Here is a 27,176-nt window from a genome sequence, read left to right as displayed (position 1 = left end):
TCTGTCAGTCAGACCTCCACCTACAAGCAAGGTACCTACATTAACATGTCGAGTACCATACCTACCTACCTAGTACCTAACAAATCCTCCACAGGTACGTACTCTATACTCCATACGTTATTACCTGGCAGCATCATGCCGGCAATCCCGGCCCCTGGGTCTCTTTACTCACTCCGTAAATTGTTGAAAGTTTGATAGGTGCTTGACGTAGGGCGTCAGCTAACTAAGCAATGTAGTCAGCACGACCCAGCCTGTTCCTCGCAAGCCCATTCGCTCGTCGACAGATGGGTTACGCTTTGGGCAAAAACTCTCGATCTGCTGGTCCAACGCGAAAGTTAGAAGAAAACAACGGCCATGGGCGGGCACCGGCAGCGACTGTGAGACATCCAATCCCGCCATATCCTTTGTTCTTAAGAGCTCCTGCCGGACCATCATTCTCACAACTTGGTTTCTTGATGGCACCCCTTCTCTCTGCACTCTCCAACGATGTCTGCGACGGATCGAGAACCAGCTGATGAGGCAACAAACGTAGAGGGGAATAGGGCTCCGCCCGGCTACGAGCAGAGTGATCAGAATGGCGACTACAAGGAAGAGGCCAAGAAGTCCAGACCTGGCCTTCTCAAGAAGGTGGCCGCAAAGATCAACCTGGATCTCCCTACGTTCTTGATGATGCTCAAGTAAGAAGGTGCAGTTGTCCTTTATCAAGCTAACGGGTTTCAGAGGAGGAGCGTCGCCAGCGATTGCACTTGCAGCGTGAGTCAAACCCAACACTTCGAACTACTAGTATACAGCCAGGCTTATCGTGTTCAGCTACCAGAGCGATGGCTGGGCGGAAACATATTCGACCCTGGGATATCTGGTCGCGATCCTCTCGGTCTTGTCCTTGCCGATACTCCCTCGGGGTAAATTCATCCAGTCCATGATGACAGCGTTGTTCACCCTGTGTCTTGCAGCTGCAATGGCACTTCTGTCAATTCAGTGCGCAGTAGCTGCTCGACAAGGTGCTCAACCCACGCAGTACAGTGCAGCTGCTAATGTCACCGCATGCGTTTGGTTGTTTTTCAATCTGTATGTTGCGAACGCTGTTCGGGCACTTCGACCTCAACTCTTCCTTGTGTCTATTCAGTACCTCATTTTCATCATTGTCGCCTCCACATATGCTGCAACATTTCCCAACATGGCCGCAGGGATGAAATTCGTCAACACTCTGCTTAAGACCTTTCTAACCGGATATGCCCTTTCCACAGGAGTGTCATTGTTTCTCCTCCCAATCTCTTCCAGAAAGATATCATACAAGCTGATGACGGGGGTGTTAAATCTTATGAAGGAGTGCTTGAACACGCAGGCAGCCTACGTACATGCCATTGCTACATCTCAGGAGGGCAACGACGGCTGTCAAGACGAACATGATAAACTGAGACCCGCATGGGACAAGCCTGAGGCTGAAGTGTCCATGAAACAGGCCGAGGACGCCGCGAAGATGATGAAATCAAAACTTCAACAAGCATCGCAGCTGTTTGGTCAGCTCAAAATTGAAATTGGATTTGCAAAGAAAGAAATCGGCTGGGGAAAACTGCGAGCCGGGGATTTCACCAAAATATGGGGCCTTTTGCAGAGTATTTTTCTTCCGATTACCGGCCTATCGACCTTTGTCGATATTCTGGAATCCGTCAAAAACCAAAAGGCTCAGGGAACAGACCTAATATCTAACGTGGATATGGTTGAAGCTATTAGACGCCTTGAGGCGGACGAGTGGCGCGAAATCATTGTCCTGTCTCGCGGGTCATTTCAGAATGTCAGGGCCAGTCTGATCGACGGCTTGGCCCATATTTGCTATGTCCTGGAGCTTAGACCACGACCAAAGGCGACCAGCAAGGATCCCGAAATGATGGCCGGGGCACCACCTGCACCAGGTGATCCTAAGTTTGGAGAGCACCTGGAAGCCCAGATCAAGCTGTTTGAAGTACGCCGCCAGGATACTATGCGGCGATGGTGCGAAAAGAAAAAGATCAACGTTCCTGCGAAGTTCTGGGACGATCCGATGGCCCAATACAACTTCACAGACTCGGATTCTCTCGACGACACTGTCCGCCAGAAACATAACCATCAACAATTGTACCTGATGCTCTATCTCGACTACCTCCTATATTCAATCTGCCTCTCGGTTCTGAATATGGTTCATTTCGCCGATTCCAAAGTCCAGGATGGGACCATGAAAAAGAACAGACTCATCTTCCCAGGATGGAGGCGTATCAGGAAGTTGATGCAGAGTGGGTTTATGCAAGCCGATTCGGACCAGGGAGTTCCAGACGGGGAGGCTACGGGTATCATTATCTCGCTTGGGGCGTCGCTATCCAAAAAGAAGGATCCAGAACATCTTCCTCCAACAACCTGGTATCAACGTGCTACCGGCCATCTGAATCTGGTCCCGAAATTCCTGGGCTCTCCTGAGTCTGCCTTTGGATTTCGGGTGGCCGTCGCCAGCATCAGTGTGGCAATCATTGGGTTCATCCACCAGACTAGTCACTTCTACCTGGCTCAACGGGGCATCTGGGCGGTCATCATGGTCGCCATCTCGATGGGTCCCACGGCCGGAGTAGGTGTGAGCGGGTTCATTGGCAGAGTGCTGGGTACCGCTGTGGCAACTGCAGTCTCAATCGCGATTTGGTACATGTCGGACCAGAAGCCTGCGGCCATCATTCCGTTGTCATACGTCTATTTCGTCTGCTGCTATTACATTGTATTCAAGAAGCCCAAACATATCATCACCGCGGTCATCTCTGCAGTGACGGTGATTCTGATTGTTGGATATGAGCTGCAAGACCGCAAGATCGGCACCAAACTCCTAACGTCCAACGGGCAGGAATACTATCGCATCTATTTGTTGGCGCCCTACCGGTTGGCTTCGGTGGTGGCCGGCATTGTGGTCGCGTTCATCTGGACGTATTTCCCCTATCCGATAACTACGCACGCGACGCTGCGCAAAGATCTCGGAGCCACGCTGTACCTGATGGCGAACTATTACTCCATCACCCACTCGACGGTGGAGACGAAACTGCGGCACGGCTCGCTCGCCCGCCAGAACGACAAGTCGTGTCCGATGAGGAAGCTGGACAAGGCTCGAGAAAAAGTCTATGAGAAGATCATGGTCATGATGAACCGGCTGCGCGAGCACTCGGCATTCACGGTCTACGAACCGACCTTTGGCGGCAAATTCCCCAAGCAGGCGTACGACGAGCTCATTGGCCACATGCAAAAGCTGTTCAACTACATGGCCTTGACCTCGTGGTCGTCGCAGGCCTTCAACTCCAGCCCGGACGGCCAGGAGAGCGAGTGGCTGCGCGACTTCCGGCGCCTGACGGCCCAGTCGCACATCACGAGCGACGAGCTCACCTCGACGCTGTACCTGCTGTCGTCGAGCATGTCGAACGTCCAGCCGCTCCCGCCGTACATCCGTCTGCCGGCCCCCTTCGACATTGCCGAGCAGCTTTCCGCGGTCGACCCGGCCATCCTCAGCACCAAGCACATCGATGAACCGTGCTACGCCGCTTTCGCCGTGCTGGAGATTGCCGGCATCCTCATCATGCAGGAGACCGCACACGTGCTGGCCAAGATCAAGGAGTTGGTGGGAGAGGTCGACTTTTCCGTCCACTTGATCGACACCAAGTCGAACTCCGCCGTGAATTCCACCGACAAGCTGAGTCCTGGCCCAAAAGGCAAGGCTGACTGAAGCAGGGGCTGAGGCAGAGTCTGGATTACGACCTAGATCCAAGTTGTTTTTTTCCAGGCATGTCCATGTCTTGGCACAGGGATTGGGAGGCTCTACTACCTGAGTAGTAGGGGGTTGGCAGACACCAGCCGGCGTGGTTGTATCAACGAACGGGAGAAAAATAATCGCAGTCAGGATGGGTCAAAATTCGATTGGAATTGCTATTGGATATGTTGGAAGGCCTGGTTCCCAGTCCATCGTCTTCCCTGTGGGTTCAAATAACCAAAAAATATACAACAACCTAGCCCCTGGGTATCTCGAAGAATATAAACGACTAACGACAGACAGAAAAGACTGCCGAAGAGAGAAGAAATTCGGCCATCTTTCGCCTAACACCCACGCTCCAGTTTGCGAACAGTCCACAATAGAGTACTCCGTAGAGTAAACAGCATCATCCCGTACGCACGGTCTAGCCTCCACACCAGACAGCGTGGGCCTGCTGGACTGGCCACAGAGGCGAGCTGCTTATCTTTCATCCCACCACCACAAGAATGTACCCGGACTTGAGTTCGTGCTTGCTAGAGACCTTTTCGGGCAGATAGGCGGCGAATGCCTGCTCCGGTCAAGGTCAATCAATGCTGAGACAGTCTCGTAGATAGATGGGCCTTGTCTGGCTCCGATTTCGCTCTTTCAATACTGTAACGAAACCGGGCTTTCGTTGTTGGGCTTTGTTCTGTAATAACGCCGATGCCGAAACGGCGTGTGGCTGTGGCCCATGTCCTTATTTGAACATACTGTCAAAATCCATATCCATATTCTCCATGTTCATCATTCCATCATCGTTTAGGTCAAGGGATCCGTCGAAATTCATGTCGTTGGAATTGAGTAGATCGTCAAACTCGTTCGGTCCCAGTGAGGGGAGACTGAAATCGTTGATATTGATCTGCTGTTGGACGTTGTTATCAGTGGTCATGCCTGCTCCCATGTCGGCTCCTCCGCCAGTGCTCATATCGACATTGCCGCCCATGTTGAAACTGTTGTCGTCACCCGCCTGGTTGGCATAAGATTCCAGGCCAGGGAGGAGGGAGTTCAATGATGAATCATGCACGTTGAGGTTGTGGGCAGCCGCCTCGGCGTCGAAACCGTTGCCGAGGTTGAGATCGAAGTTCATGCCGTTCCCTGCGCCGTCCAGGTTGTCGCCTGAGGCCTCACCAAACATGGAAACGAAGTTGAAGTCCTCATTGCCTCCGGCTGACATATCTTGTGGCGTCATCTTAGGATGCTCTTCAGCCGTGATCGGTGCAACAGTACTCTCAGGTATCTGTGTGGGCCGAGCCAGCTTAGCCTGTGGTTTGGAGGGAGGCGCTGGGGTAGGTTGTGATGTCTTGACGTCCGTGGTAACAGAAACCCTCGGCTTCTCTCCTGTCTTCGGAACGGCTTTGCTCGTGTTCGTGCTGTTAGTTGCGTTCGCGAGAGCAACAGGAGGCTGTGGTTGCAAAGGCGGTTGTGGGGGTCGTTGCGTCTGTACGGATTCCTCAGGCTCTGCCGTCTTAACGCGTTTCGGTGCATTTTCCCTCTCGGACTCGACAGTCTTTTCTTGTTCGTCTTTGATTTCCTCGTGTTTCCTTTTCGCATGCGCCGCGCTGTCTTCTCTGGCTTTCGCTTCGCGTCGCGCCTTGTTCAAAGCCAACTGATGCTCGAGGTACCACTTTGCCTCGAGGATCTGGATCTCACAGTCGTCGAGCGCATCTTGGAACTTCTTCGCAGTCTCGGCGAGAACGGCTTTTGTGGACTGCGCATAGTTCAAAGGGTCTTTCATGGCATAGGCGATGCGAGTCACTGAACCGTTAAACATGCCTTCCACCGTTTTCACCGGGTCATAGGGAGGTTTAGGTGCAGCCATCGCGTGCGCATTCGCAACCGGGTCGAGGAGTGTGAGTGTTCGGGTACGGGGGAGGAGTCGGGGGACTTCAGCGGCAAGGTCATTCAGGCAGGGAGAGCAGATGTGCAGCTGCCAACTATATGTGTCAGGAGGTGAAGGTTCGAGTCGGGCCACAATAGCGAAAGTATATACTCTGTAGGAGTGACAGTAGTTGGCGGTTCGGTGGGTCAGTCACCAATCTATGTACTTTCCGTGAAGCTGGACAGCGGAGGCCAGACAGTGGCACTAATTACTGTACTGCGCAGGATGGAGCGAGCGCGGGCAGATGTTGATTAGGTAACCACGCCTGGCACCTAGGTGCCTACTCTAAGTACCTTACGGAGTACCCTGGGGACTGAGGACTGAGGACTTGAGGACTATGGGCCTTGGGCTATTGTCTGCGGGTAGCATTAAGCTTGACAGGCGCCGGGTCACCCCTGGAAGCCTGATCATCCCCGAGGGGCAGCCACCTGCCATCAAGCCTAAGCCTTTGAACGGTGGCGCCCCACTACTACCTGGTACCGACCGACTACTGGCACTGCGGCGGCCTCGAGGCTTACAGTACTCGTACTCCGTAGCCGCCTCTGACAGGCTTACTCCGGAATTGTGCTGGCAACTGCGACACTGGCTCACTGGCTCACTGGCATCGGCGCTTCCAATATGACGGCATTCTCTCCAAAACCTAGTAATCATCTGCCCACTCGCTACAGTATCTACAGTAGGTAAAGCTGCTGCGACCGTACCTATACTAAGCTAAGGTACTACCTACTTACTTACACCTGCGTTCCTCTCACCACTCTCACTCTCTTCTCTTCTTCTAGCCATCTTGCTCCCTGCGTATCTTCTTCAATTCGTCGCTTTTCTTCTTTCTCCATCTCCCGTCGTGTCGCTTGGAATTCGTGCATTGCAAGTTGGGCGTTGGGAACAGAATTCGAGCGATTCCTTATCTCTCCTTTCCTTCCGTCTCTCAGTTCACCACTTTGTGTGTTGCTCTGCTCTCCTCTGCTCTGCTGCTCTCGGTTTCAGCTGCTCCCACCATCTCCGCTGCCGCCCGCCAACCCTGAAAGAGCCATCAACCTCCTGGCGCGACCTCTTTTGCGACCGACCTTGTGCTATCTTCCTCCTACCTCCGAGTCTTGCATTGTCATCATCTCCTACTTCCTCGACGTTGGGCGCTCCTGTTGCTGGTTGGCTTGCATCTTGATAGCAGATTGTCTGGACTTTCGCAACCGAGATTTCCTTCTTCACGACCTGTTCTCGCGCTCCCTCTCCGCAGTACTATCCAATCTGAGTAGCTACTTGAGCTGCTGCCTATATTACAAGACATTTCCATCCGAGTCCTCGCCGCGCACTTTGTCTTCTGTCCTCTCAGTTGTCGCAAACGTTACCTTTCGTCAATATGGCGGAAAACCTTCCTCCTTCCACCCTGCCGCCACCACCTTCTTCCTCGGTTGGCGTTCCAGGTTACGAGGTTACTGGCAGCAATGGGCACACTGCCGCGGCCATGGGACCCCCTCCATTGCCTCCAGTCGTCATCCCTGCGAACACCAATCCGGTTCCCAGTCAAGTCACGCCTGGGTCTGCTTCCGCCGGCGGAGTCGTTCGCAGGGCTGCACCCGAGCCGAACAAAAGAGCACTTTATGTGGGTGGTCTTGATCCTCGCGTGACAGAAGACGTCTTGAAGCAGATATTCGAGACAACAGGTCATGTTCTCAGCGTCAAGATCATTCCGGACAAAACTGTGAGTAGTGTTTCAACATATGCTGTCATCGGTGCACGCTAACAGACCAGGGCCAGTTCAGTACCAAAGGGTTCAACTACGGCTTTGTCGAATACGATGATCCGGGTGCGGCTGAGCGCGCCTTGACCACCTTGAATGGTCGCCGGGTCCATCAAGCCGAGATTCGGGTCAACTGGGCTTATCAGTCCAACGCCAGCAACAAGGAGGACACTTCAAATCATTTCCATGTATTCGTCGGCGATTTGAGCAACGAAGTCAATGACGAGGTTCTCCTCCAAGCATTCTCTGTTTTTGGGTCCGTCTCAGAGGCACGAGTCATGTGGGACATGAAGACCGGCCGATCGCGCGGGTACGGCTTTGTGGCGTTCCGGGAACGAGCCGATGCTGAAAAGGCCCTCGCGTCTATGGATGGTGAGTGGCTCGGCAGTCGGGCCATCCGTGTCAACTGGGCAAACCAGAAAGGTCAACCATCCATCTCCCAGCAACAAGCGATGGCTGCGATGGGCATGAGTCCTACCACACCATTTGGGCATCACCATTTTCCCACTCAAGGTATCCAGTCTTACGAGATGGTTGCGAACCAAACTCCCGCCTGGCAGACCACGTGCTATGTCGGTAATCTCACGCCTTATACTACACAAGCAGATCTAGTGCCACTGTTCCAGAATTTCGGCTATGTGGTGGAGACTCGATTCCAGTCGGATCGTGGGTTTGCATTCATCAAGATGGACTCGCATGAGAATGCGGCAATGGCTATCTGCCAACTGTCCGGTTACAATGTCAACGGAAGACCATTGAAATGCTCGGTAAGTGCCTCCCACATATATATATGTCAAGAATGTGGTCTCACAAGAACAGTGGGGCAAAGATAGACCCCCAACTGGTCAATTCGATACGTACTCGCCACAGACCTCGGTTGGCTCTGCCACGACTCCTGGGGGCTATAATCCGGCCTCCCCATACTTCCCGCAGTATGGTGCCCCTGGTCCAATCACCCCGCAAGGTATGTCTGAAGGCCTATGTCATGGTTCCCAGCTGATAAATTATCCAGGTCCAAGTCCCCCCGGCCGTGTTCCCTGGGATTCGAACCATCTAGCAAGTCCCTATACCCCATCCCCTCAGTCAGCATATGGACAGGTCCCACCTTCAGCTGGTGGGTACGGCCGCGGTCAGGCTGCACCAGGAGGAATGTACCAACAACCTCCGCCGTCGTTCGGCAATGCTTATACCGGCTATCAGGGGTGAAGTCTGTTTGGATGGAACACAGCTCGTTACGGTCCTAAGGTTGTGTTGGTTATGCTGTGCATGTTTCGCCGAAACCACGGGATGTTCTGGCAATTTCCGGCGGGCTGGGGTTTCGAGAATACCCAAATCCAAGCGCGTGTAAGGTAGAAGGGGAAAGCCTAAGACCGGGGTCAAGTTACTCAGAGATTCACAGGATACCCATGTAAGCGCGATAATATACTTCAGGCTATTGATTGCATGCAATGCTGCACTGACAGGTAAATACCCTGTGCTGCATATGAATACGAAGACGATGTCCAGTTCTCCTATCCTTACTATTATGGGGAGTAGATTCACTGCTTTCATCAAACAAGGCTGAGCCCATGACTCGTGATGCATCGGCCCCTCCATCGGCCCGAGTCAACATGCCAAGCTTCTCTAATCTTCACGCGACCGATCTCGTCCTCACGCGTTTGGCCAGGCTCGTCTGCGGTTTCAATCGTACGTGTAAAGCCTGCAATCGCGATGCACCATCGTTACCAACGACCTCTCCGCTTTTCCTCCTTGCTTGAATCCCCGACGTGATTTTCGTCTGTGATTCTTTCCTTTCATGCACCCACACCTCCTCAAACTCGTCCTCCGCTCCTCAGTCTGCGTCCCGCGATCTCCGAAAGTATTCATTAATGCTGTCATGTTTGCTCAAGCCGTCCGACATGCGTCCTCGGAACAGGGTGACAAAAAGCAAACTCCTTTGCAGATAAACACTTCCGCCAGCAATCTCCAACGGGAGAAATCCCAGCCGGGCTTGAAAAGAAAGTTTGATCGCAGCCTGAGTACCACCAGCAGCGGTTTAAGTTATCTCCACGACCAAACATCCTTTGATGAGAATAGCCCTCCTGGCCCCTCGGTTATTGCTTGTTCCACGGTGTCGCCTCTGCCCCAGAGGACTTCTCCGCCTTCAAGCAGCGCTCCAGTTCCGTGGTCTCAATCGCCAGAGTCGCATTTTGTACGCCCTGATGCAAGGACTTCGCCAAAACCAGCGCCATCCCCTGAACGTGCCAGACCAAGCAAGAAACGAGTTCTTCCTTCGTCGTTTACATCAAAATCAGCCTCGCTCAACGAACAAGATGGAGTCAAGCACAAATATGCTGGACTTGGTGGACATGAGAACGCCGGCCGTTTTGATCAATATTCTGCACAGAAGCAATTTGATTCTATGAGCAGCCGGGACAAGGCGTCGTCGGCAATGTCAGAAATGTTACAAAAGGCAGCATCCATCCGTCAGCGACCGGCCACATCGATGGCACGGACGCCTGCAAATCGGACGGTCCAATCGTCCACCACACCAGCTGAAGCATCAAAACCCAGTGTGGATAGAGTGCCGGAGACTTTTCTCAGCGACGAGCAGAAGACAGTCGTGAAGGCGGTCATGGAGGAAGGGAAAAGCGTGTTTTTCACAGGGTCGGCCGGTACAGGAAAGTCGGTCCTGATGAGAGCAATCATCGCGCAGTTCCGGCACAAATACCGCAAAGAGCCCGATCGCGTTGCGATCACAGCGTCCACAGGCTTAGCATCCTGCATCCTGGAAGGACAAACTCTACACAGCTGGGCAGGGATTGGTTTGGGAAAAGAACCTGCACCCGAACTTGTCAAGAAGATCAAACGAAACCAAAAGTCGAGACAAAAGTGGCTTCGGACCAAAGTTCTGATCATTGATGAAATTTCCATGGTGGATGGCCAACTCTTCGACAAACTCGAACAGGTTGCACGCACAATTCGCAACAATGGTCGGCCATTTGGGGGAATCCAGCTGGTCGTCACTGGGGACTTCTTTCAACTTCCGCCAGTGCCTGAGAAAAACTCGATCGCGAAGTTCGTCTTTGATGCGACAACTTGGAACACTTGCATTGGACACACGATCCTTTTGACTCACGTCTTCCGACAGAAGGATGAACAGTTTGCAAGCATGCTCAATGAAATGCGCCTCGGCAAGATGAGCGCCGCTACAATTCGGGAGTTTAAATCTCTCTCGCGGCCTCTCAATTTCCATGATGAACTTGAGGCGACGGAGTTGTAGGTTTTGCCATATTCTTCATGCACTTCTCTTCTAATGACATACAGATATCCCCGGCGAGAAGAAGTAGAATTTGCGAACCAGAATCGAATGCGCAAACTGTCGGGCCAAACCATGACCTTTCATGCCGTTGATACAGGCGTCCAAGATCTCAACGTGCGAAAGGCCCTTCTTGCTAATTTCATTGCCCCAGAGGTCTTGGAACTGAAGAAAGGCTCGCAAGTCATGTTGATCAAAAACATTGACGCCCAACTTGTCAATGGTTCACTCGGGATTGTTCAATCTTTCATGGACGAAAGCACCTTCTTCGCCTACAAGGAGGACGAACCGGCTTTCCTACTGGCGCACGAGCCTGACGGTGGAGAGCTGTCGGATGAAAAAGCGGCTGCACGTGAGAAAATCCAGGCTGCCAGATCGAAAAGCACAGGTACGGCTGCTGGATCTACAAGATTGTGGCCCATGGTTCGATTTAACCTCCCCGATGGTACATCCCGGAGCATGCTTTGCTTGCCAGACGAGTGGAAAACGGAATCTCAACAAGGTGAGGTGCTTGTAAAACGAGTGCAAGTACCTCTGATTTTGGCATGGGCTCTGTCTATACACAAGGCTCAAGGACAGACTCTGACGCGGGTCAAGGTGGATCTTGGGAAGGTGTTCGAGAAAGGACAGGCATACGTCGCGCTCAGCCGAGCCAGAAGTAAGGAGGGGTTGCAAGTGCTTCGGTTTGACGAACGCAAAGTCATGGTCCACCCCAAAGTATTGCAGTTCTATTCCAAACTGTCTGGGCATGAGACACTCGAGGCGAAACAAAAGATCGCCTCCGCGGCCACTACGGTGACGGTGACAGAGAAGGATACTGGAAAGGGTCAAAGTTATACCGCCACCAAAAAGGAGACCATCAAGTTCTCCACGGAAGAAGATGATTTTGGGGATGATGACTTCTCCTTTGAAGAGATGCTCGAGGCGGAGACACAACTCATGCGAGCAAGTGGCACAGCTTAGTAGTGGTAGTGGTGGTAGTGGTGGTGGTAGTAGAAGAGAAGAATCATGGCAGCTTAAAGTCAGGTCTGCACCCATGATCTGGTAGCACGCAGCTATTCGAAGAGTATAGCAACTACAATAGACTGTAGTGGCGGTACAAATTCCAGGCCGAACGGATCCTTGATGGATGCTGCGTTGCACAGCTCGTTGGTCGGTCGTGTGAGAAAGTGACGAAAGGGGAAACTGAGGGATCAAAACTTTTGTCCACTTCGACATCCCGCATCACACACAGAAACAGAAACAGAACATTCGTCAATTGTTCAGCGTTTTACTCTCTTCAGCAGTATGCTGTGATAGATTACATCCATCCGTTCACCATGGCGTCCGAGTTCATCGGCTACACCATTCTGGTCACTCTCAAGAGCCCGCCGTGGTGGCCGAACACCCAGGTGCAGGGTGTCGTCGCCGACGTCGCGAACCAGAAGCTATTTCTACAGGATGGTCTGTCTCTATCTGCGCGGTGGATTCTTTTAGATGGTGCACTCACTGACTGATTGCTAGTTTTACTACTATGGAATAATCAACGACTGGCCACCTACACGCTCGAATCCTCCTCCATCGCCGACCTAGAAGTCTCGCCTGTTCAACCAAGGGCCAAAGAGGAATTACCTGCACCAGCTGCCCTCACTCATGCCGAGAAAGCCGCTATCCCGAGCGACCCTGAGACGCAGCGAAATCAAGCTGCATTCCTAGACCCCGCCATCATCAGTTACACAAAGCCTCCGATCACAGCAGCAGCAGTGCCTCCGACGGCGCACCCACCGCAACCGGCTCCCCCGGTTGACGGCGCTGTTAGCAGTCCTTCCACGCGATTGCCGAGGGATGGTAACGTGAATGTGGGGAGTAGCTCGGTTTCCAGCATTGCCACTGCTGTGCCCAAGTGGCCGGAAAGGAAAGGTACATCTGCAAGCGCAACCCTTACCGAACCGTTCGATGCGTTGCGTCTCGGGAACAGTGTGGCCGAAGTGAAATCAGTGGCGCAGACCGTGAATAAAAGCCAGGTCCGAGACACCCCCTCTCAAACTGGACCAGGAATCATCGACATGAAGGATGTCAACCATGGCCCGTTGAAGAACCCAAAGAAGGCTGGAAAGGGCAAGGGATGGCGGCAGACACCCCTGATTGAAGAGGTACCTAGATCGAGCAAGAAGAATCATACGCAACGAGGTCGCAAAGCTGTCGAAGACCTCAATGGGTGGGCGACTGAAGATGCTACTGACATTCAGGATCTGGGCGATTTTGACTTTGAATCAAACCTGTCCAAATTCGACAAGCGACGGGTATTTGACGACATCCGACAAGCGGACACCACGGCGGACGCCGACAGACTGGTGAGTTTCAATCGCAAAGCACGACCCGGGACCAATGGTGGGCGAAACCTTCATTTCACCGAGAACGTGCTGGACACCCCACATGCAAAGGACAAGGACCGATGGAAGAGTGAGGCTGGTGAGACTGAGGACGAAGTCCCGGAAGACCATTACAGCAGCGGGAAGGGGTCGAGAAGAGGCACTTCCAGACGGCCACTCCAGTCCAGAAAAGCAAGCGTCATTCCCGGGCATATTGACCAGACCGAATCTCCGCGGCCGCTGGGACGAATCCAGACAGCATCGCCTCTCAATGGTTCTGTGTCGGGCATCCGTGCTTCGTTCAAAATGGCCAACAACAAACCTTGCCATTGCCTCTCGCCACTCCAAATGCTTGAGATCGAGCAGTTGTGTATTTCCGAACTGGGGTTGACCGAGGACATGCTCTCGGAAAATGCGGGGCGCAGCATCGCCATGGGCGTTCTCAAGGTGCTACCCAGCGCCAAAAGCGTGGTTTTCTTGGTTGGTAATCACAAATCCGGTGCTAGAGCCATCGCGGCAGCCAGGCATTTACGCAACCGTCGGCTCAGGGTGACGGTCGTCGTCCTCGGAGGGGAGCGCGAAGAGCTACTGCTTGAGGTGATGCGAAAACAACTGGGAATCTATAAAAAGGGACAAGGATATGTGGATCGGTGGGATGAGTACCAAGCCAAGGCATCTGGAGGGGCCCCTGCCCCGGACGTGGTTGTCGATGCCTTACTCGGGGTACATGTCACATTTGAGGAAATCCGGACGGACGACCAGGCGACAGTGCTGGAAATGATTCGATGGGCGAATCGAACGTCTAGCGTGCTCTCCATCGATGTGCCAACCGGGCTGTCTGCCACTTCGGGGTTGTTGACCGAAGTGGATGGTCAAGCGCTGGTCATGGCAAGCAAACACGTTCTCAGCCTGGGAGCGCCCAAGACTGGACTGCTCCACGCCATGGCCGTGGATGGATTTGAGGTCAGCTGGCAAGTCTGGGTGGCGGACATTGGGATTTCGGCGGCGGCATGGCAAAAGCATGGATCTCGACGACAACATGGGACGGACTTTGGGAGTGAATGGGTGGTTCCGGTCAAGTTTGTTTTGGGGACACAAGGCTGAAAATGGAAATGGAATGGAATGGACATGGATACGGACATGGACATGGAATGGAAAACGGAAAACTGGGGCTGGAAGCTGAGAAGCTGGAAGCTATGGAGATGGGGAGATGGGGAGATGGGGAGACCCTATCAGCTCATCATTGCAAGTGTATACTATACTACTTTCTACTTTATGCTGCGTTCAAGCGGGTGGAGGAACAGGGAAACTATGTAGGTTCTTGACCTTTTTCCCGGTGTTCGTGTCACGAGGCCAGTGGTCGAAGTTGACCGGTCCTCTACGGAGTATACCAAGTCTTATAAAAGTCTTTTTCGGTCCTAACTTGGGCTTACGGTAACAAAATCATAGTTATAGTTATATCTTGGGAGCTTTGGCCCCAGCCTTGTGTGCTCGACTGCGAGGTTGAGTGAGGTTTATTCAGGTCGTGTTTTTTCTCTTTCATGGCTTAGTATATATACTATATATTATATTATATATATGTTCTCGTTCCTTGCCGAGAAGCTGTTCTGTATTATATCACATCACATCGTATCTATGGGTGTCGGTGTTGGTGTTAGTGTTGGTATTATATCATATCTATAGGTGTCGTAGTCGATGTCGGTGGGTGTCAGTGTTGGTGTTGGTGTCAGTGTCGGTGTTGTGTCGATGTTAATATTAGGGTTGGTGTTGGTGTCGATGTCGATGTTGGTGTCGATGTTGGTGTCGATGTTGGTGTCGATGTTGGTGTCGATGTTGGTGTCGATGTTGGTGTGGGTGTGGGTGTCCGTGTTGGTGTCAGTGTCGGTATTGGTGTCGGTGTTGTGTCGGCGTCGGAAAGAATACATCGCATATACAGAAAAGAAAGGTAAAGTGACTACCAGGAAGTCGTTCAGAGTGTACAATTCATCGCACAGCTTCGGCTTGGAAACGTAAACGTAGGTAAACGCATCTGTATCGGCGACTACAGCTCAGACCTAGGCCGGGCCTCTGTTCCTCCATTTCTCCAACAAGTCCCGATTGAAGGTCATGTCCAGCATGGCGGTGCCGAACTCGTCAATGTCGGCCGGGTCCGAGTGGTCCAAGACGGTGGCGCTCTCGAAGCGCTGCAGGAAGGCCACGTCCCATCGCAGGCACTGCTTCTCCCACTCGGTGGCGGTCGCGGCATTCCAAAGCCCGCTGCGGTTCGTGTACATGACGCCGCCGGGGCAGGTGGCCCAGCGCTGCTGCAGCGTCGAGTAGACGGGGCAGAGGCTGACGGCGACGAGCCAGGTGCGGCGGATGCTCTCGGCCAGGATCCACAGGTACCACTGACACTGCTGCTGCGAGTAGGTGGAGGTGGAGGTGGCGGTGGACAGCGTTGGCAGCCAGCCGACAAGATGCGGATGCGCATGCGTGGCAAGCGCGTGGGCGTGGGCGTGGGCGTGGGCGTGGGTGTGGGTTTGGGTGTTTGACAAAGTCTTTGCGGCCGAGCGAAACAGCCTGCCGGCCCAGCTGTCCAGCACGGCCATGTGGCCTTGGGCGACGTGGCGGGAGCGGATGTCGCCGTCGAAGAGGCCGATGATCTGGTAGACCATGAGGGCGTGCAGCCTCGTCAGCTGCGTGAACAGGTCAAGATGGACGTCTTGCTCTCCTGCGTCAGGGTCGGCCCACTCCTCGGCGTCAACCCTGGCCAGGATGGCCCCATTCTCCCGGAGTAAATCGTTCGACCGGTCCTCTACGATTTGGAGGATGGTGTCCGTGTTGGCGGGCGTGCGGTGGATATAGCTGGCCAGCGTGGCATACGCGACCTGCACGCACGCCGGGGAGTTCGCACTGTACAGACAGGCATGGATAAAAGGGTTGCTGCCGGTGGCCACCCAGCGTTCGAACCAAGACTGCAGCACCGCCACGTACTTCTTCATCGTCGCGATGCCAACGGGCACATCGGCCGAGGTGCCCGCTCGATAGGATATCTCCCACGTCTCAGGTGCAAGAAACCAGTCTGCCGTGGTCGCCTGCGTACCGGGGTTGGGGGTTGGGGCTGGGGGTTGAATGAGAGACGAGGGGGCAGTGAAGCCACAGTCACTGTCCAAGAGTGGGAATGCCAGGTCTGTGTCCAGCATAAGGTCATCTGCAAGGCTCAGGTCGTCTGCATGGCTCAGGTTCAGGGTTGCAGGGCGGGAGGAAGAGGATGTGTTGGTGTTGCCTGCAACTTCAAGTTGAACCTCAGCGAGCAGTCTCTCCGAGTCCAGTCTCGGCGCTGTGCCTCTGGAGAGCCCTCTCCCTCTCCACGCATCCGACAGCAATGGCCGAGCCGAGGACGCTGCTCTGCTTCTCGACGGTGGATAGACGCAGGCCGTGGCCCGATCCACACATCGTGCGCACGATGGTATCTGCCGTCCGCATTTCCGCTTCGACCTTGCGCAGGCGCTGCAGGCGTTTGATTCTGCGCGCGTCGGCATACCAGGGGCAGGACAGAACTGCCGGTGGTCGAGGCTCCCGATCTCGTCTGCGGCGGAAGTTGAGGCAATAGTCTGTAAGTCTGTAGTCAGTGAAGTGGGAAATATGGTCGAGTGCATTGCACCGAGAATTAGTGGTCGAGGTGTGTTCTAGACTCTAGAGGAGCCAAGCATGGACTAGCCTGTTTAGCCGGTCTCGGGCGTCCCAATAGCCATACTCTATTGGCTGATAGTCCGCACACTAACCCGCTAATCCGCATGGCGGAAGACTAGTCCGCAATATTGTATATTACTAATTACAGACATCAGACATCTCTCGGCCCTGAAGCACCGACTATGTACTCCAAGTCACCCTTCACCCCCTCAATGTATTTGTTTGGGAGACCGTGGCGGACAAGAGCCCCCCCGACATGTAGTAAAGCGGACCCTCAAACTGGTGTGCGGGCTAGCTCTCGGGACTTCGCATGCGTGTCATGAGGTGGCTTGAGTATATATATGTGTGGTGTGTGTGTGTAAGTATGAGAAGACTTCAAAGCAGACTTACAGTCCATGTCATAATTCAGTCCCCTGCTTTGTATCTCGCCCCCAAATCAAAATCCAAAATCCAAACTCACTCAATATGTCGGTGTACGTCATTACTGGTGTGTCGAAGGGAATCGGGGTGAGTCTACCTTCTACCCTCTACCTTATGCCATGTTTCGCATTGCCTGTGCTGAAACCAGGCAGTTCGAGTTGGTCAAGCAGATCTCGGAGGAGCCGAAGAATCTAGTCGTCGGTCTGGTCCGCGACAAGGCTGCGACCGAGAAGAAGATGGCGGCAGAGTTTGGCGGCCGCGACCGTTCCAATGTCCACATCCTCCATGGAGACCTCACCAGCTATGCCAGCCTCAAGCAAGCCGCTGCCGACACGGCCAAGATTGTGGGCGAGCGTGGGATCGACTACCTGGTTGCCAATGGAGCGTTCCCGTCCCAGTTCGACGCCTTTGACCCCATCGGCGCATTGTAGGTCTACTTTCCCTCTTTGGTACCGTCCGGACCGGACTGGCCTGTGGTTAACGCCATGTGCTGCAACAGGGGCGACAAGGTCGACGAGCTGGAGGAGGTGTCATCGAAGCTATTCCAGACCAATGTCGTCGGCAACATCCACCTTCTCAACCTCTTCGTCCCTCTTGTCATGAAGGGCACGGTCAAGAAGGTCATTGCCATTTCCAGCGGTCATGCCGACCTCGACTTGATCAACGACCTCGAGATTGAGAATAGTGCGTTGTATGCTGCCTCCAAGGCGGCCATGAACGTCGTGGTGGCCAAGTTCAACGCGCAATACAAGAAAGACGGGGTGCTCTTCGTGAGTCTCAGCCCGGGAGTGGTAGACGTGGGCCACTTTGCGGATGGTACGTACCGTATTTCTGCGCTGTCTTTCAAGATTCAAACATGTGGACTTTGTACTGATGCAGATCCACGCCACAGCCACTCCAGAACAGATCCAAGGCCTGATGAAATTCATGGGCAAGCTTGCAACCTATGCCCCTCACTTCAAGGGCCCAACCCCGGTCGACGAAGCCATCCGAACGATCAGGTCGACCTGGGAGAAGATCAGCATCGACGGTGGGTATGGTGGTGCATTTATCTCGCATTTGGGAAACAAACAGTGGATCTAAAACCAACTGAACGGTAGAACTTCAAGGATGCCAGATTCAGCGAGTTCATGATAGGCGAGAGAATGGTTCGGCGTGGTCATCAAAGCACAACATGGCACAACTCAGGTACAGATGAACACCCTCTGCGTACAGATACTGTGTGCGGGAATATACCAGGAGATGGAGATAGCTCTGTCTCTGAACGGGTACTCGGTGCTAGTAGCTAAATCAGGGAGGGGTAATAGTGGTCTGGTAGATAGTAGAGTCCATGTATCGTGTTGGGTACTACGGAGTACTACTACAGTACTGTATGTTCGGAGTATTATTATTACTATAGTACTTGACCGGTGTGGCTGTGCAGTGCTGGCCCCTAAGCTATAAGGCTTAAGGCTCCTTAGCTGTCCTAAGGCTAAGGCTTAGGAGGCTTAAACCACCCCCGGCCTCCTAAGCCCTAAGCGCCCCCTCCCTCCTAAGCCCCTCAGCCTCAGCTGGGCGTAAGCAGAGCAGCGCAGCGCCTTAGCCGTGCCGTTTACCCCTTAGCCCTGCGCTACGCTTCGCTTCTGTTGTTGCGTGGCAGGCTCAAAAGCTGACCTGACACTGATAGTCATCGACTTGTCGTCCAGCTCATCTCCGAAATCCGCAATCTGAAATCTGAAATCTGAAAGCTGTTACCTCTCGAAAAAGGTTCGCATCGCGGCGGATTTGGTTGGCATCGGACCAGCACCAGCACCAGCGCATACCCTTAGCGCTTACCCAACAGCTACTCCTGTTCCTGTTCCTGTTCCTGTTCCTGTTCCTGTTCCTGTTCCTGTTCCTGTTCCTGTTCCTGTTCCTGTTCCTGTTACTTCTACGGGTACGGTACTCTTTCTGCCACTGCTACTGCTACCGACCCTCCACAAGCTCGATCTTGACCTTGACGCGGAAAGGCGACACTGGATACGGGATACGGGATACGGGATACGGGATACTATTTGTGTTGAATATCTCATATCTCCGGCGAGTGTCATCGTGGAGGTCTCCATCGACTTGGATTCCATTGGAGCCTTCTGAATAATCAGATTGAGTGACTCAGGTATTGGTGGAATCGACTAGTCACTACAGGATATTCCTGCCACCGACCAGGCGTTCCGTTGAATCCAACCCAGCATCGGTCGGTAGTTGTCCGCAGTCGACATTCATATTAGCCTCTTATCAGGCCGACAGCTCCTCGGGATCGGGATCAGGATCAAGATCAAGATCAAGCAAGACACGACCCAGCCCAGCGTTGTCATCCAAACCAACCGCAACAATGTCGTTTCTCCAAACCAGCTTCAAGACAGGCTACATCACCGACCTCATCCTCCCTCCCACCCCCGAAGGCAAGACCCTAGCCGACGTATACAATGCCGGAGTCGAGGTCGCGCTCAGCATGGCCCAGACGCCGGAGCAAATGAGCGCGCTCAACCCGTTCGTGTACAGCGTCAAGACCATGGCGCCGACCGACCCGCACGCCGTCGATGCGTCGGCGCTCGCGGCCCATTTCGCCGTCGACCTCGACGCGCCCTACGCCGCCGGCAGCTTTGTGCATTACGAGATCAAGGACAAAGTGCCCGTGGCGCTGGGCTATTCGGCCGATCTGACGTATTATAGCGCCATCCGCCGGACCTCCGAGGGCATCGAGGCCCTCACCAATCCGGGCAGTGGGGTGTTGCTGCATGGGCGATGGATGATCAAAGCCGGCATGGGCGATGGGGCTGGGAATGAGGGTAGAATTGGGAATGTGGCCGTGGACGCGCCAGATGGAACAGTGGATGCCAACGCCAGCGCCCACACCCAGACAGGAACAGGAATAGCAACAGGAACGGACGGCAGAGTCATCAATCTGCTCGAAACAAACACCATATCATGCAGCGTCCTGGTGGCGTGGTTCATCAGGGCCAGTATGGACAAGGCCCATCGCACGGCGCACCAGCGGTTCAAGGACCTGTGGACCCAGAAGATGGGGGAAAGGGGGTTTCCTTCCACATGACTTGATAGAGGGACCATCCTTCCACATGACTTGATAAAGATGGGGGAGAGGGACTATCCTTCCACTTGAGTTGATAACAAGGAGGAGGTTGAGCAGAGAGACATCGCCGACTTAGGACATGAACACGAGAAACGAGAAACGAGAAACGACTTTGATGTTGGGGTTGGGGTTGGTGTTGGGTTTGATGTTGATGTTGACTTTGGGCTTGAACTCTCCTCTCTTTGGGTTTGATATTGGGTTTGGGTTTGGGTTTGATGTTGACTTCGGGGTTGACCTCTCTTCTCTTGGGCTTGATTTGGGGTTGACCTCTCCTCTCTGTGGTTTGTTTGGGGTGGACCTCCTCTCTTTGGGTTTGATATTGATGTTGATGTTGATTTTGGAGTTAACCTCCTTCTCTTTGGGTTTGATATTGATGTTGATGTTGATTTTGGAGTTAACCTCCTTCTCTTCGGGTTTGTTCGGGTTTGAATTTAGGACATACGTGCCCCGTGAGATTAGATTCGATTGAGACCCTGGCCCCGAATTATGATGAATGGGAGGAATGGGATGGGCTGTGATGGGATACGACGGCATCGGTGTCGAGACGATGACTTGAAACCTTCTCTGCTCCTACAATTGAAGATGACTTGAAACTTTCTCTGCTCCTGCAATCGACCTGAATTGAACTGTATCGGATGGGGGAGGGGGTTCACTTTCACTTTCACTTTCATGTTTCCACACCACATTGAAAGAGGCAGCACACAGTTCGGAGATGATGAATATTCGAAGGTGGAACCGTGGATTGATGAACTGGGTGTGTCGATAGAAACAGAAACACAACCAGAAACAGAAACACAACCAGAAACAGAACCAGAACCAGAATAGAAACAGAACCATGAATGAAATAGAAACAGCCACATCGAACACGAAACACGAACCTGATAACTGACGTGGACGTGGGCGTGGGAAGAGAAGATTCACGCTTCTGCTCCTTGGGTATCATTGTGTACATACTCCATACAGTATCTGCAGCTGGGCTCACGCTCACCAACCGTCGAAATTGCCAAACCCCCCTCCTCCTTTCACCTTCTTCCGCACCGGCTCCTCAGGCTCATCGATAAACTCGACAATCTCATCTTCGTCTTCCTTCTCCGGCGCACGGTCGGTGGAGAGACTCGCTTTCAGGTATTTGCCCACTCCACCACTGGAATCGCCGCTCTCGACAGTGCCGTCCTGCCGGATCCTCTTCCCGGTCCAGGTCGTGCGGTCTTCGTCCTGACGCTGTTCTTTCTGCTTCTCGGTCTGCTCCGTCTCGTGCTTCTTCTTCCAGAACTCTTCAAATGGATCGATCAGCACGACAGCTTCGACAATCTCGACGTCGGTCGTCGGCCGGTCAGTCTTGTCGACCGGCGTCTCTTCCAGCCTTTTCAACACGTCGAATGAACTGCCCTCGTCGACCACCCGGCCGAAAATCGTGTGTTTCCGGTCCAGATGGCTGGTGGGTCGGTATGTGATGAAGAACTGGCTGCTGTTTGTGTTCTTGCCCTTGTTCGCCATCGATACCACGCCACGTGCGTCGTGCTTGAAAGGCCCCTCGAGCTCGTCTTCAAAGTTCTTGCCCCAGACGCTCGTCCCGCCACGGCCGGTGCCTGTAGGATCGCCAGTCTGGATCATGAAGTTGCGGATGTTGCGGTGGAAGATGATCCCGTTGTAGTAGCCTTTTTGCACCAGCCGGACAAAGTTCCATACGGCCTTGGGGGCGTGGTCTGGATATAGCTCGAGAGTGATATCCCCCACTGATGTGGAAAGACGCACGTATCCCTTGTCCTTTACACGGCCGCGCTTCAACAGGTATTCTTCGTCCGACATTAGTGCCAGAGCGGCTGATGTGTGCGGTGTCACTCCTGTAGAGGTTAGAGATGCGGCGGCCAGACCTGTCGTATGTCGGGTGGCATTGTATGGAATAGGTTTGGAGGCCGCCACGGTTGATGACTTCTTGACTTGGTTGCCGGACTGGGCTTTCTCCTTGGCTTGGACCAGCTGAGCGTTCGCCCGTTCGGCCCTGGCCTTTGCCACTGCTTCCTTGGCCTTCATGATCTTAAGGTCGGCAGCACTGCCCAGCGAGGCCGAGTTTATCGAGGCTTCTTCTTTGGGAATCCCCGAGTCCTCTCCATCCCGGAGGTATTTGAACGAGCTCAGGTTGCGCGATTCAATGTTCTGCGGATCCTGAAGCGTGATCACGTCTTTCCTGGAGAACTCTTCATCCGACATCAGATCCCGCCACATCTTGGGCTTGATGTTCAACCGCTCCACAGTGTCATAGGCAAATACGTTCGCCGAGTCGCCATGTCGGATTGCGACAATGTGTGTATTGTCCGTGAAGACCTTGTATGTGACCGGGTCGACATAATCCCCGCCATCATTCTTTGCAAAATTCACTTTTATGAGGTCCTGCTGTTTTAAAGGTTTGCCATTCGTTGGATTCGTGTCATGTTTCAGGAGCCACCGTATGATGTTCTCGTGGTCGAAAATCGTCCCCTCGGAAGTGCACACGGGAGTGTTGAATGGTTGTAGGCTCAAGGCGCAGTAGTTGAACGGCAGCCTCTTGAAAGCGGCATGGGCACTGGCGTCAGCGCGCACGCCTGAGCCTGCTGAGGCCGAGTATGCGACGGGCGAAGCCCATTCGGAGTGAGTGATCTGAGTTGTTAGTATGGAGGAGGGTAACGGGGGAGTTGTGGTCGTACGTAGAGTTTATCGGTTCCTAGTGAAGCCTGTCAGCAGGCTGAAGCGAGTGGGAGGCGTCATGCTGACCTTTGCCCATGTTCTGTCTTCAGGGAGTTGTGCACTTCGTGATGTGTTCGAGCGAGAAATATCGTCTTGTCGCCTGTCAAAGCGATGCGGAGGAGCAGATCGGCACACCTTCTGTTTCTGTGGGGGAACAAGGCTCTCTCTCAGCCTTGTCGTGTCCGTCACCCTACAGGGGTATCACATGTCCTCCGAGTCTGTGCAGGGATCAAGCAACTTTTGTCTTTGGTTCCGGCGGGCGACTTCTTGAAGCTGTGGGGCCTCAAGCCCTCGTCTTGGTATGCAAGGCAACCTTGGTCACGTTGGGCTGCCCTGCTCCTTTGACGAAAGCAAAAGTTCCCAGAGAACACAGCCACGGCGTCATGGGCAGCCATCCTCCCACCACTCCTGAGTCCTGACCGCTGCGGCCTCGTGCTGCACTCTCTATTGGCCAACACACCCCATGCAGCGCCTACGCTTGCGAAAGTTCCAACAGCAACAGCGCCCATTCGTCGCCAGACTTGGGTCGGCGTTTGTGGTTTTAATCAGAATCAGCATCAGCCAGGAGCCATGTCAAAAGTTCCGACTGCAATACTTTCTTCTGTCCTCTATTTAAGAATGCTCTTCCTGTTTCCGTCGACCAAGGGCAATCGGTCAAGAACTTCATCAATTTTTCGACCGGCCTGAGCCCTCCTTTTTCCCAGGATGGAGACATTGTTCCAGTATGAGGCCCATCTGGCCGAGACGTTTCAGGACCCTATGGTTATCGATATCGGCAACGCTGATGATGATACCTTCGACAACGCCAGATCATACGGGGTCAGCGACGACCCGGGAGACTCGAACAACAGCCATGCCGATCAAGTCACAACGGATGCTGTCACAAATGATGCTGATGCTGGCTTGGCCGAGAAGACCACAGCGCGTGCTGATGTCGGCTCTTCAGAGCCACGCACGAAGAGATCCAAAGGACCCCCTGCTGCCCAGTGGGAAATACACCGTGATCTCATCAAAGAGCTATACCGGGATCGAGAACTCAAGCTCGAAGATGTGCAGAAGATCATGAAGGACCAACATGGGTTTGATGCTACAATACAAATGTACAAGAAGCGTTTGAAAGACTGGAACGTCCGCAAGAATTACACACAGGAGCAGAAGCTTGAAGTTCTCTCAACCATGCAACACCAAGCCTCGCCTATGTCATTCGCCATCAATGGGAAGCCATTGAAGAGATCCCGACTACGGCGTCCTGTTCGGCGGAATGGAATGCGCATGGCTCTCGCCCCGAATTTGAGAGCATCCACGCCGGCCCACATTGGTCCCCAGCTGTTTTCAGCGACAAGCCAGCCACAGCAACCACTGCAAGCTCAGGATGGTCGAGGTAGAAGAGGGGATTCGAGACTCGATTTGAGATCCAAGACGCCACTCCAACGGCTACAGTTCCAGCAATCCCCAGAAACCTGGAAGGTCGAGATCATCCTTCGCCATGTCAAACAATACGACGACCAGGAGCTCGACCTAAACATAGGCTTGTTAGAAAATATGCTCGGCCCTCTTTGCTCAAGCCAGAATTTACTTTCAACAGATAAGCGATGGGCGTTCACATTGTTGAACCAAGCCTGCGCAGCCGCTCCCGAAGTTTTCAAGGCTCAGCCGTTCATGTTACTGGAACAGATGATTGCTGTATTTTCTCAGACCGGATGGCGGGGGTACCATGAAGTGAAGCGGCTAGTAATGAGACATTTTGCAGCAATTGCAAAGCAAACTCATGGAGAAAATCACCCAATTGCATTGATTTTGAAGATTTCTTGCACTGACCAGATCGTTGACAGTATGCTTCCCAAAATTGGCCAGCTTGTGGCTGACGTTACAAGTACGAAGCTTCGAAACTTGAGCGAGGAGTGGCTAGTGCACCAGGGCTGGGTGGCCCAACAGTGTCTGGGCTGGGGGGACCTGGAAGCAGCACAAACGATCATTAGTCGCATCCTGGTCACCACAGAACAGCGATTCGGACGGCAGCACTGGTTATATATGTGGGCCATGTCCCAAACGGGGATAAATCTATACCTCCAGGGTCGACGGGAGGAAGCAGAGCAACATTACCTCGCTGTGGTGGGGGAATTCTCGGAACAAGCAAGCAGACATAAAGTGAGTCTTCAGGCGAGGTCTTATATCGGGCTTGCTTGCATCTCGGCACACAAAGGTGAAGTCAGCAGATGTAAGAGATATGCCATGCAGGCACTGGACTTGAGGTTGCAGACTTCCAGTGATGACCCCGCGGCAGATCATGCCCTGCTTGATTACCTTCTCACTGTGAAGATGATACTAGCCGAATATGGCACGAGTGAGGAGGTAGAGCAGCTGCTTGTTGACTACGGATACATCTTGGAAGCTTCCAAGAAGTGGGAGCTTCGTCCAGAGGAAGCACTGGCGTGAGTCGCATGGATCATCTATTCCTATTTCCAGCCCAAGCGATGCATATATGATATGGTAGTGAGCACAATCTATGGAGCGTCTTCTATGTGCATCAAATCTAAGCAAGCCATCTGTCAACCACGCCCGTGGCACAAGCACAAGACCTACTGCGGAATGCCCAGGTACTCGTAGTACTCCTTCAGTCCTGGCGACGTCCAGGTGTGGCGCTCCGCAAGATCCGAGATCCAGACCATGCCAACGACGCCGGCGGCATTGGAACCAGCACCTCTCTCCAGGCCACAATGGCGCCTGGGGACCAGACACATCCACTCCTTGACCAAGATGACATTGTACGCCGAGCCTCCGCCGGCCGCTGCATGAGCCTTGCGCACCTCGCCGAGCAGCCGGCCGTACGTCTGGACGAGGCAGGCGTCGTCGGCACCCTCGGGCAGCCGCAGGACGAAATGCTTGTGCGGGACGTGGGCGATGTCGCTGGCGATGGTGAGCTCCGACTCGGCCTTTTCGGGAAACAGCTTGAACCCGAGCTCGCTCTCGGCCGGGTATTCCCACAGCTGCATGTGCTTGTGGCCCTGGCTGGAGCCGGCCTCGTAGCCGCAGTTGTAGATCATCATGTACGGCCGCGACAGACTGGGGTGCCGAAGCAGTGCCCAGGCTGCCGCCAGGTCGCTGCCGTCCAGCCCGTCGGACTGCGGCACGAACTTGCGCGTCACCAGAAGCAGACTGGGCCGGTACACGCAGAACTTGTTCAGCATCAGGAGATGGTCGGGCCCGACCGCACACAGCACGAATTGAGGCTCCGGGTTCACAAATGGGTTCCGCCCTTGTCCTGTCTTGCGCTCCGGCGCGTCCGAGGGGATGATCGGCTTGCGCCGTAGATGTGGTACATAGCGGATTTCGGCCTGCAGGTGTGGCGAAATAAGAGGCCAAGTTAGTCTCGTGTTGGTATTCCTGTACTAGGAGAAGCCGAATGAATTGGGGAGATGAAGACGGAGGTAAAGGCGAAGCAAGGCTTGATTCGTGTTTGTTCATACCTTGAACCCCTGGTCTTCCACAATCTCTCCCGTCGAAGGTTCGTAGATCAGCTCGCCCTTGGCTACCAACTCGTCGAATCGGGACAGTGTGAAAGCCTCCAGGTCGGAGGGAAGTGTTGAACTGGCCGCCGATGAACCAGTGCCAGTGCCTAGAGGGGTCTCGCCATTGGATGTCGATGTGGGGGATATGTCTCCCATTTTGAGGGTGAGGGTGAATTGGTCAAACCCAGGGTTATTCGTGTTATCCCTTCCCTTGAGCCCTTCTTCTAAAACGAACGAGGTGGCTGGACCAGTGTAGCCGTGGTGGCTCGCAGGGCTTAGGCTTGTGTTTGTCGTCGCCGTCACACGCGGGATGTCTAAAGTGTTAGGTGGCCCCTATCTTGTCCACTTCCCATTTCCCACTCGAGTTTCATGCAATTAGGCACGATGGTGAAGGTGAAGTTGAATTTGGCTCGGCTTTGGAATTAGAAGAGTGTTCTTATGCTTGGAGAGGTTCCTAGTCGTTATCTATGATGAGGTCAGGGGTCAGGAGTCAGAGGACAGACTCCAAGCCCCGACGCGGGTTGAAGGCTGACAGGTCCACAGTTTCACATTACGCAACCGTGGTTATTGTTCAATTTGAGAAGGGAACGGCCAGACGCCTCGAGCAAGCTACATGTCCCCCAGGTTAGATGAAGGGTCTCTACAAAGAACGAAAGTCGCAGCGGAGCATTTTAAACAGGCCA

General features: G+C 53.7%; 10 protein-coding genes across 10 annotated transcripts; 6 read left to right on the top strand and 4 right to left on the bottom strand.

The window, feature by feature from the left end:
• Positions 1-486: 486 nt before the first annotated feature.
• A1O3_04944 (uncharacterized protein) lies at positions 487-3,730 on the top strand (the record flags this gene model as incomplete). The annotated part of the gene is made up of 3 exons (XM_007735072.1): positions 487-677; positions 721-753; positions 811-3,730. The coding sequence occupies 3 exons, from the start codon at positions 487-489 to the stop codon at positions 3,728-3,730; spliced, it is 3,144 nt and encodes a 1,047-aa protein (XP_007733262.1).
• Positions 3,731-4,490: 760 nt separating this feature from the next.
• Positions 4,491-5,612, bottom strand: A1O3_04943 (uncharacterized protein; the record flags this gene model as incomplete). The annotated part of the gene is made up of 1 exon (XM_007735071.1): positions 4,491-5,612. One exon carries the CDS (start codon positions 5,610-5,612, stop codon positions 4,491-4,493), a length of 1,122 nt encoding a protein of 373 aa, XP_007733261.1.
• A 1,417-nt stretch (positions 5,613-7,029) lies between these two features.
• On the top strand, positions 7,030-8,616 carry A1O3_04942 (uncharacterized protein; the record flags this gene model as incomplete). The annotated part of the gene is made up of 4 exons (XM_007735070.1): positions 7,030-7,371; positions 7,428-8,177; positions 8,230-8,374; positions 8,423-8,616. The coding sequence occupies 4 exons, from the start codon at positions 7,030-7,032 to the stop codon at positions 8,614-8,616; spliced, it is 1,431 nt and encodes a 476-aa protein (XP_007733260.1).
• A 3,411-nt stretch (positions 8,617-12,027) lies between these two features.
• On the top strand, positions 12,028-14,163 carry A1O3_04941 (uncharacterized protein; the record flags this gene model as incomplete). The annotated part of the gene is made up of 2 exons (XM_007735069.1): positions 12,028-12,151; positions 12,212-14,163. The coding sequence occupies 2 exons, from the start codon at positions 12,028-12,030 to the stop codon at positions 14,161-14,163; spliced, it is 2,076 nt and encodes a 691-aa protein (XP_007733259.1).
• Positions 14,164-15,113: 950 nt separating this feature from the next.
• Positions 15,114-16,580, bottom strand: A1O3_04940 (uncharacterized protein; the record flags this gene model as incomplete). Its single annotated transcript, XM_007735068.1, has 1 exon — positions 15,114-16,580. One exon carries the CDS (start codon positions 16,578-16,580, stop codon positions 15,114-15,116), a length of 1,467 nt encoding a protein of 488 aa, XP_007733258.1.
• A 616-nt stretch (positions 16,581-17,196) lies between these two features.
• A1O3_04939 (uncharacterized protein) lies at positions 17,197-18,234 on the top strand (the record flags this gene model as incomplete). The annotated part of the gene is made up of 4 exons (XM_007735067.1): positions 17,197-17,238; positions 17,304-17,578; positions 17,651-17,967; positions 18,044-18,234. 4 exons carry the CDS (start codon positions 17,197-17,199, stop codon positions 18,232-18,234), a joined length of 825 nt encoding a protein of 274 aa, XP_007733257.1.
• Positions 18,235-19,501: 1,267 nt separating this feature from the next.
• On the top strand, positions 19,502-20,221 carry A1O3_04938 (uncharacterized protein; the record flags this gene model as incomplete). Its single annotated transcript, XM_007735066.1, has 1 exon — positions 19,502-20,221. One exon carries the CDS (start codon positions 19,502-19,504, stop codon positions 20,219-20,221), a length of 720 nt encoding a protein of 239 aa, XP_007733256.1.
• A 1,023-nt stretch (positions 20,222-21,244) lies between these two features.
• On the bottom strand, positions 21,245-23,021 carry A1O3_04937 (peptidyl-prolyl cis-trans isomerase-like 2; the record flags this gene model as incomplete). Its single annotated transcript, XM_007735065.1, has 3 exons — positions 21,245-22,897; positions 22,945-22,961; positions 23,012-23,021. The coding sequence occupies 3 exons, from the start codon at positions 23,019-23,021 to the stop codon at positions 21,245-21,247; spliced, it is 1,680 nt and encodes a 559-aa protein (XP_007733255.1).
• Positions 23,022-23,689: 668 nt separating this feature from the next.
• A1O3_04936 (uncharacterized protein) lies at positions 23,690-25,420 on the top strand (the record flags this gene model as incomplete). Its single annotated transcript, XM_007735064.1, has 1 exon — positions 23,690-25,420. The coding sequence occupies one exon, from the start codon at positions 23,690-23,692 to the stop codon at positions 25,418-25,420; it is 1,731 nt and encodes a 576-aa protein (XP_007733254.1).
• A 143-nt stretch (positions 25,421-25,563) lies between these two features.
• A1O3_04935 (uncharacterized protein) lies at positions 25,564-26,649 on the bottom strand (the record flags this gene model as incomplete). The annotated part of the gene is made up of 2 exons (XM_007735063.1): positions 25,564-26,319; positions 26,452-26,649. The coding sequence occupies 2 exons, from the start codon at positions 26,647-26,649 to the stop codon at positions 25,564-25,566; spliced, it is 954 nt and encodes a 317-aa protein (XP_007733253.1).
• Positions 26,650-27,176: the final 527 nt, after the last annotated feature.

Source organism: Capronia epimyces, assembly GCF_000585565.1.
Source record: "Capronia epimyces CBS 606.96 chromosome Unknown aczIQ-supercont1.4, whole genome shotgun sequence".
NCBI classification, from domain to species: domain Eukaryota; kingdom Fungi; phylum Ascomycota; class Eurotiomycetes; order Chaetothyriales; family Herpotrichiellaceae; genus Capronia; species Capronia epimyces.
The sequence above is the reverse complement of the archived record's forward strand: the minus strand, read 5'-3'. Positions and strand labels throughout refer to the sequence as shown.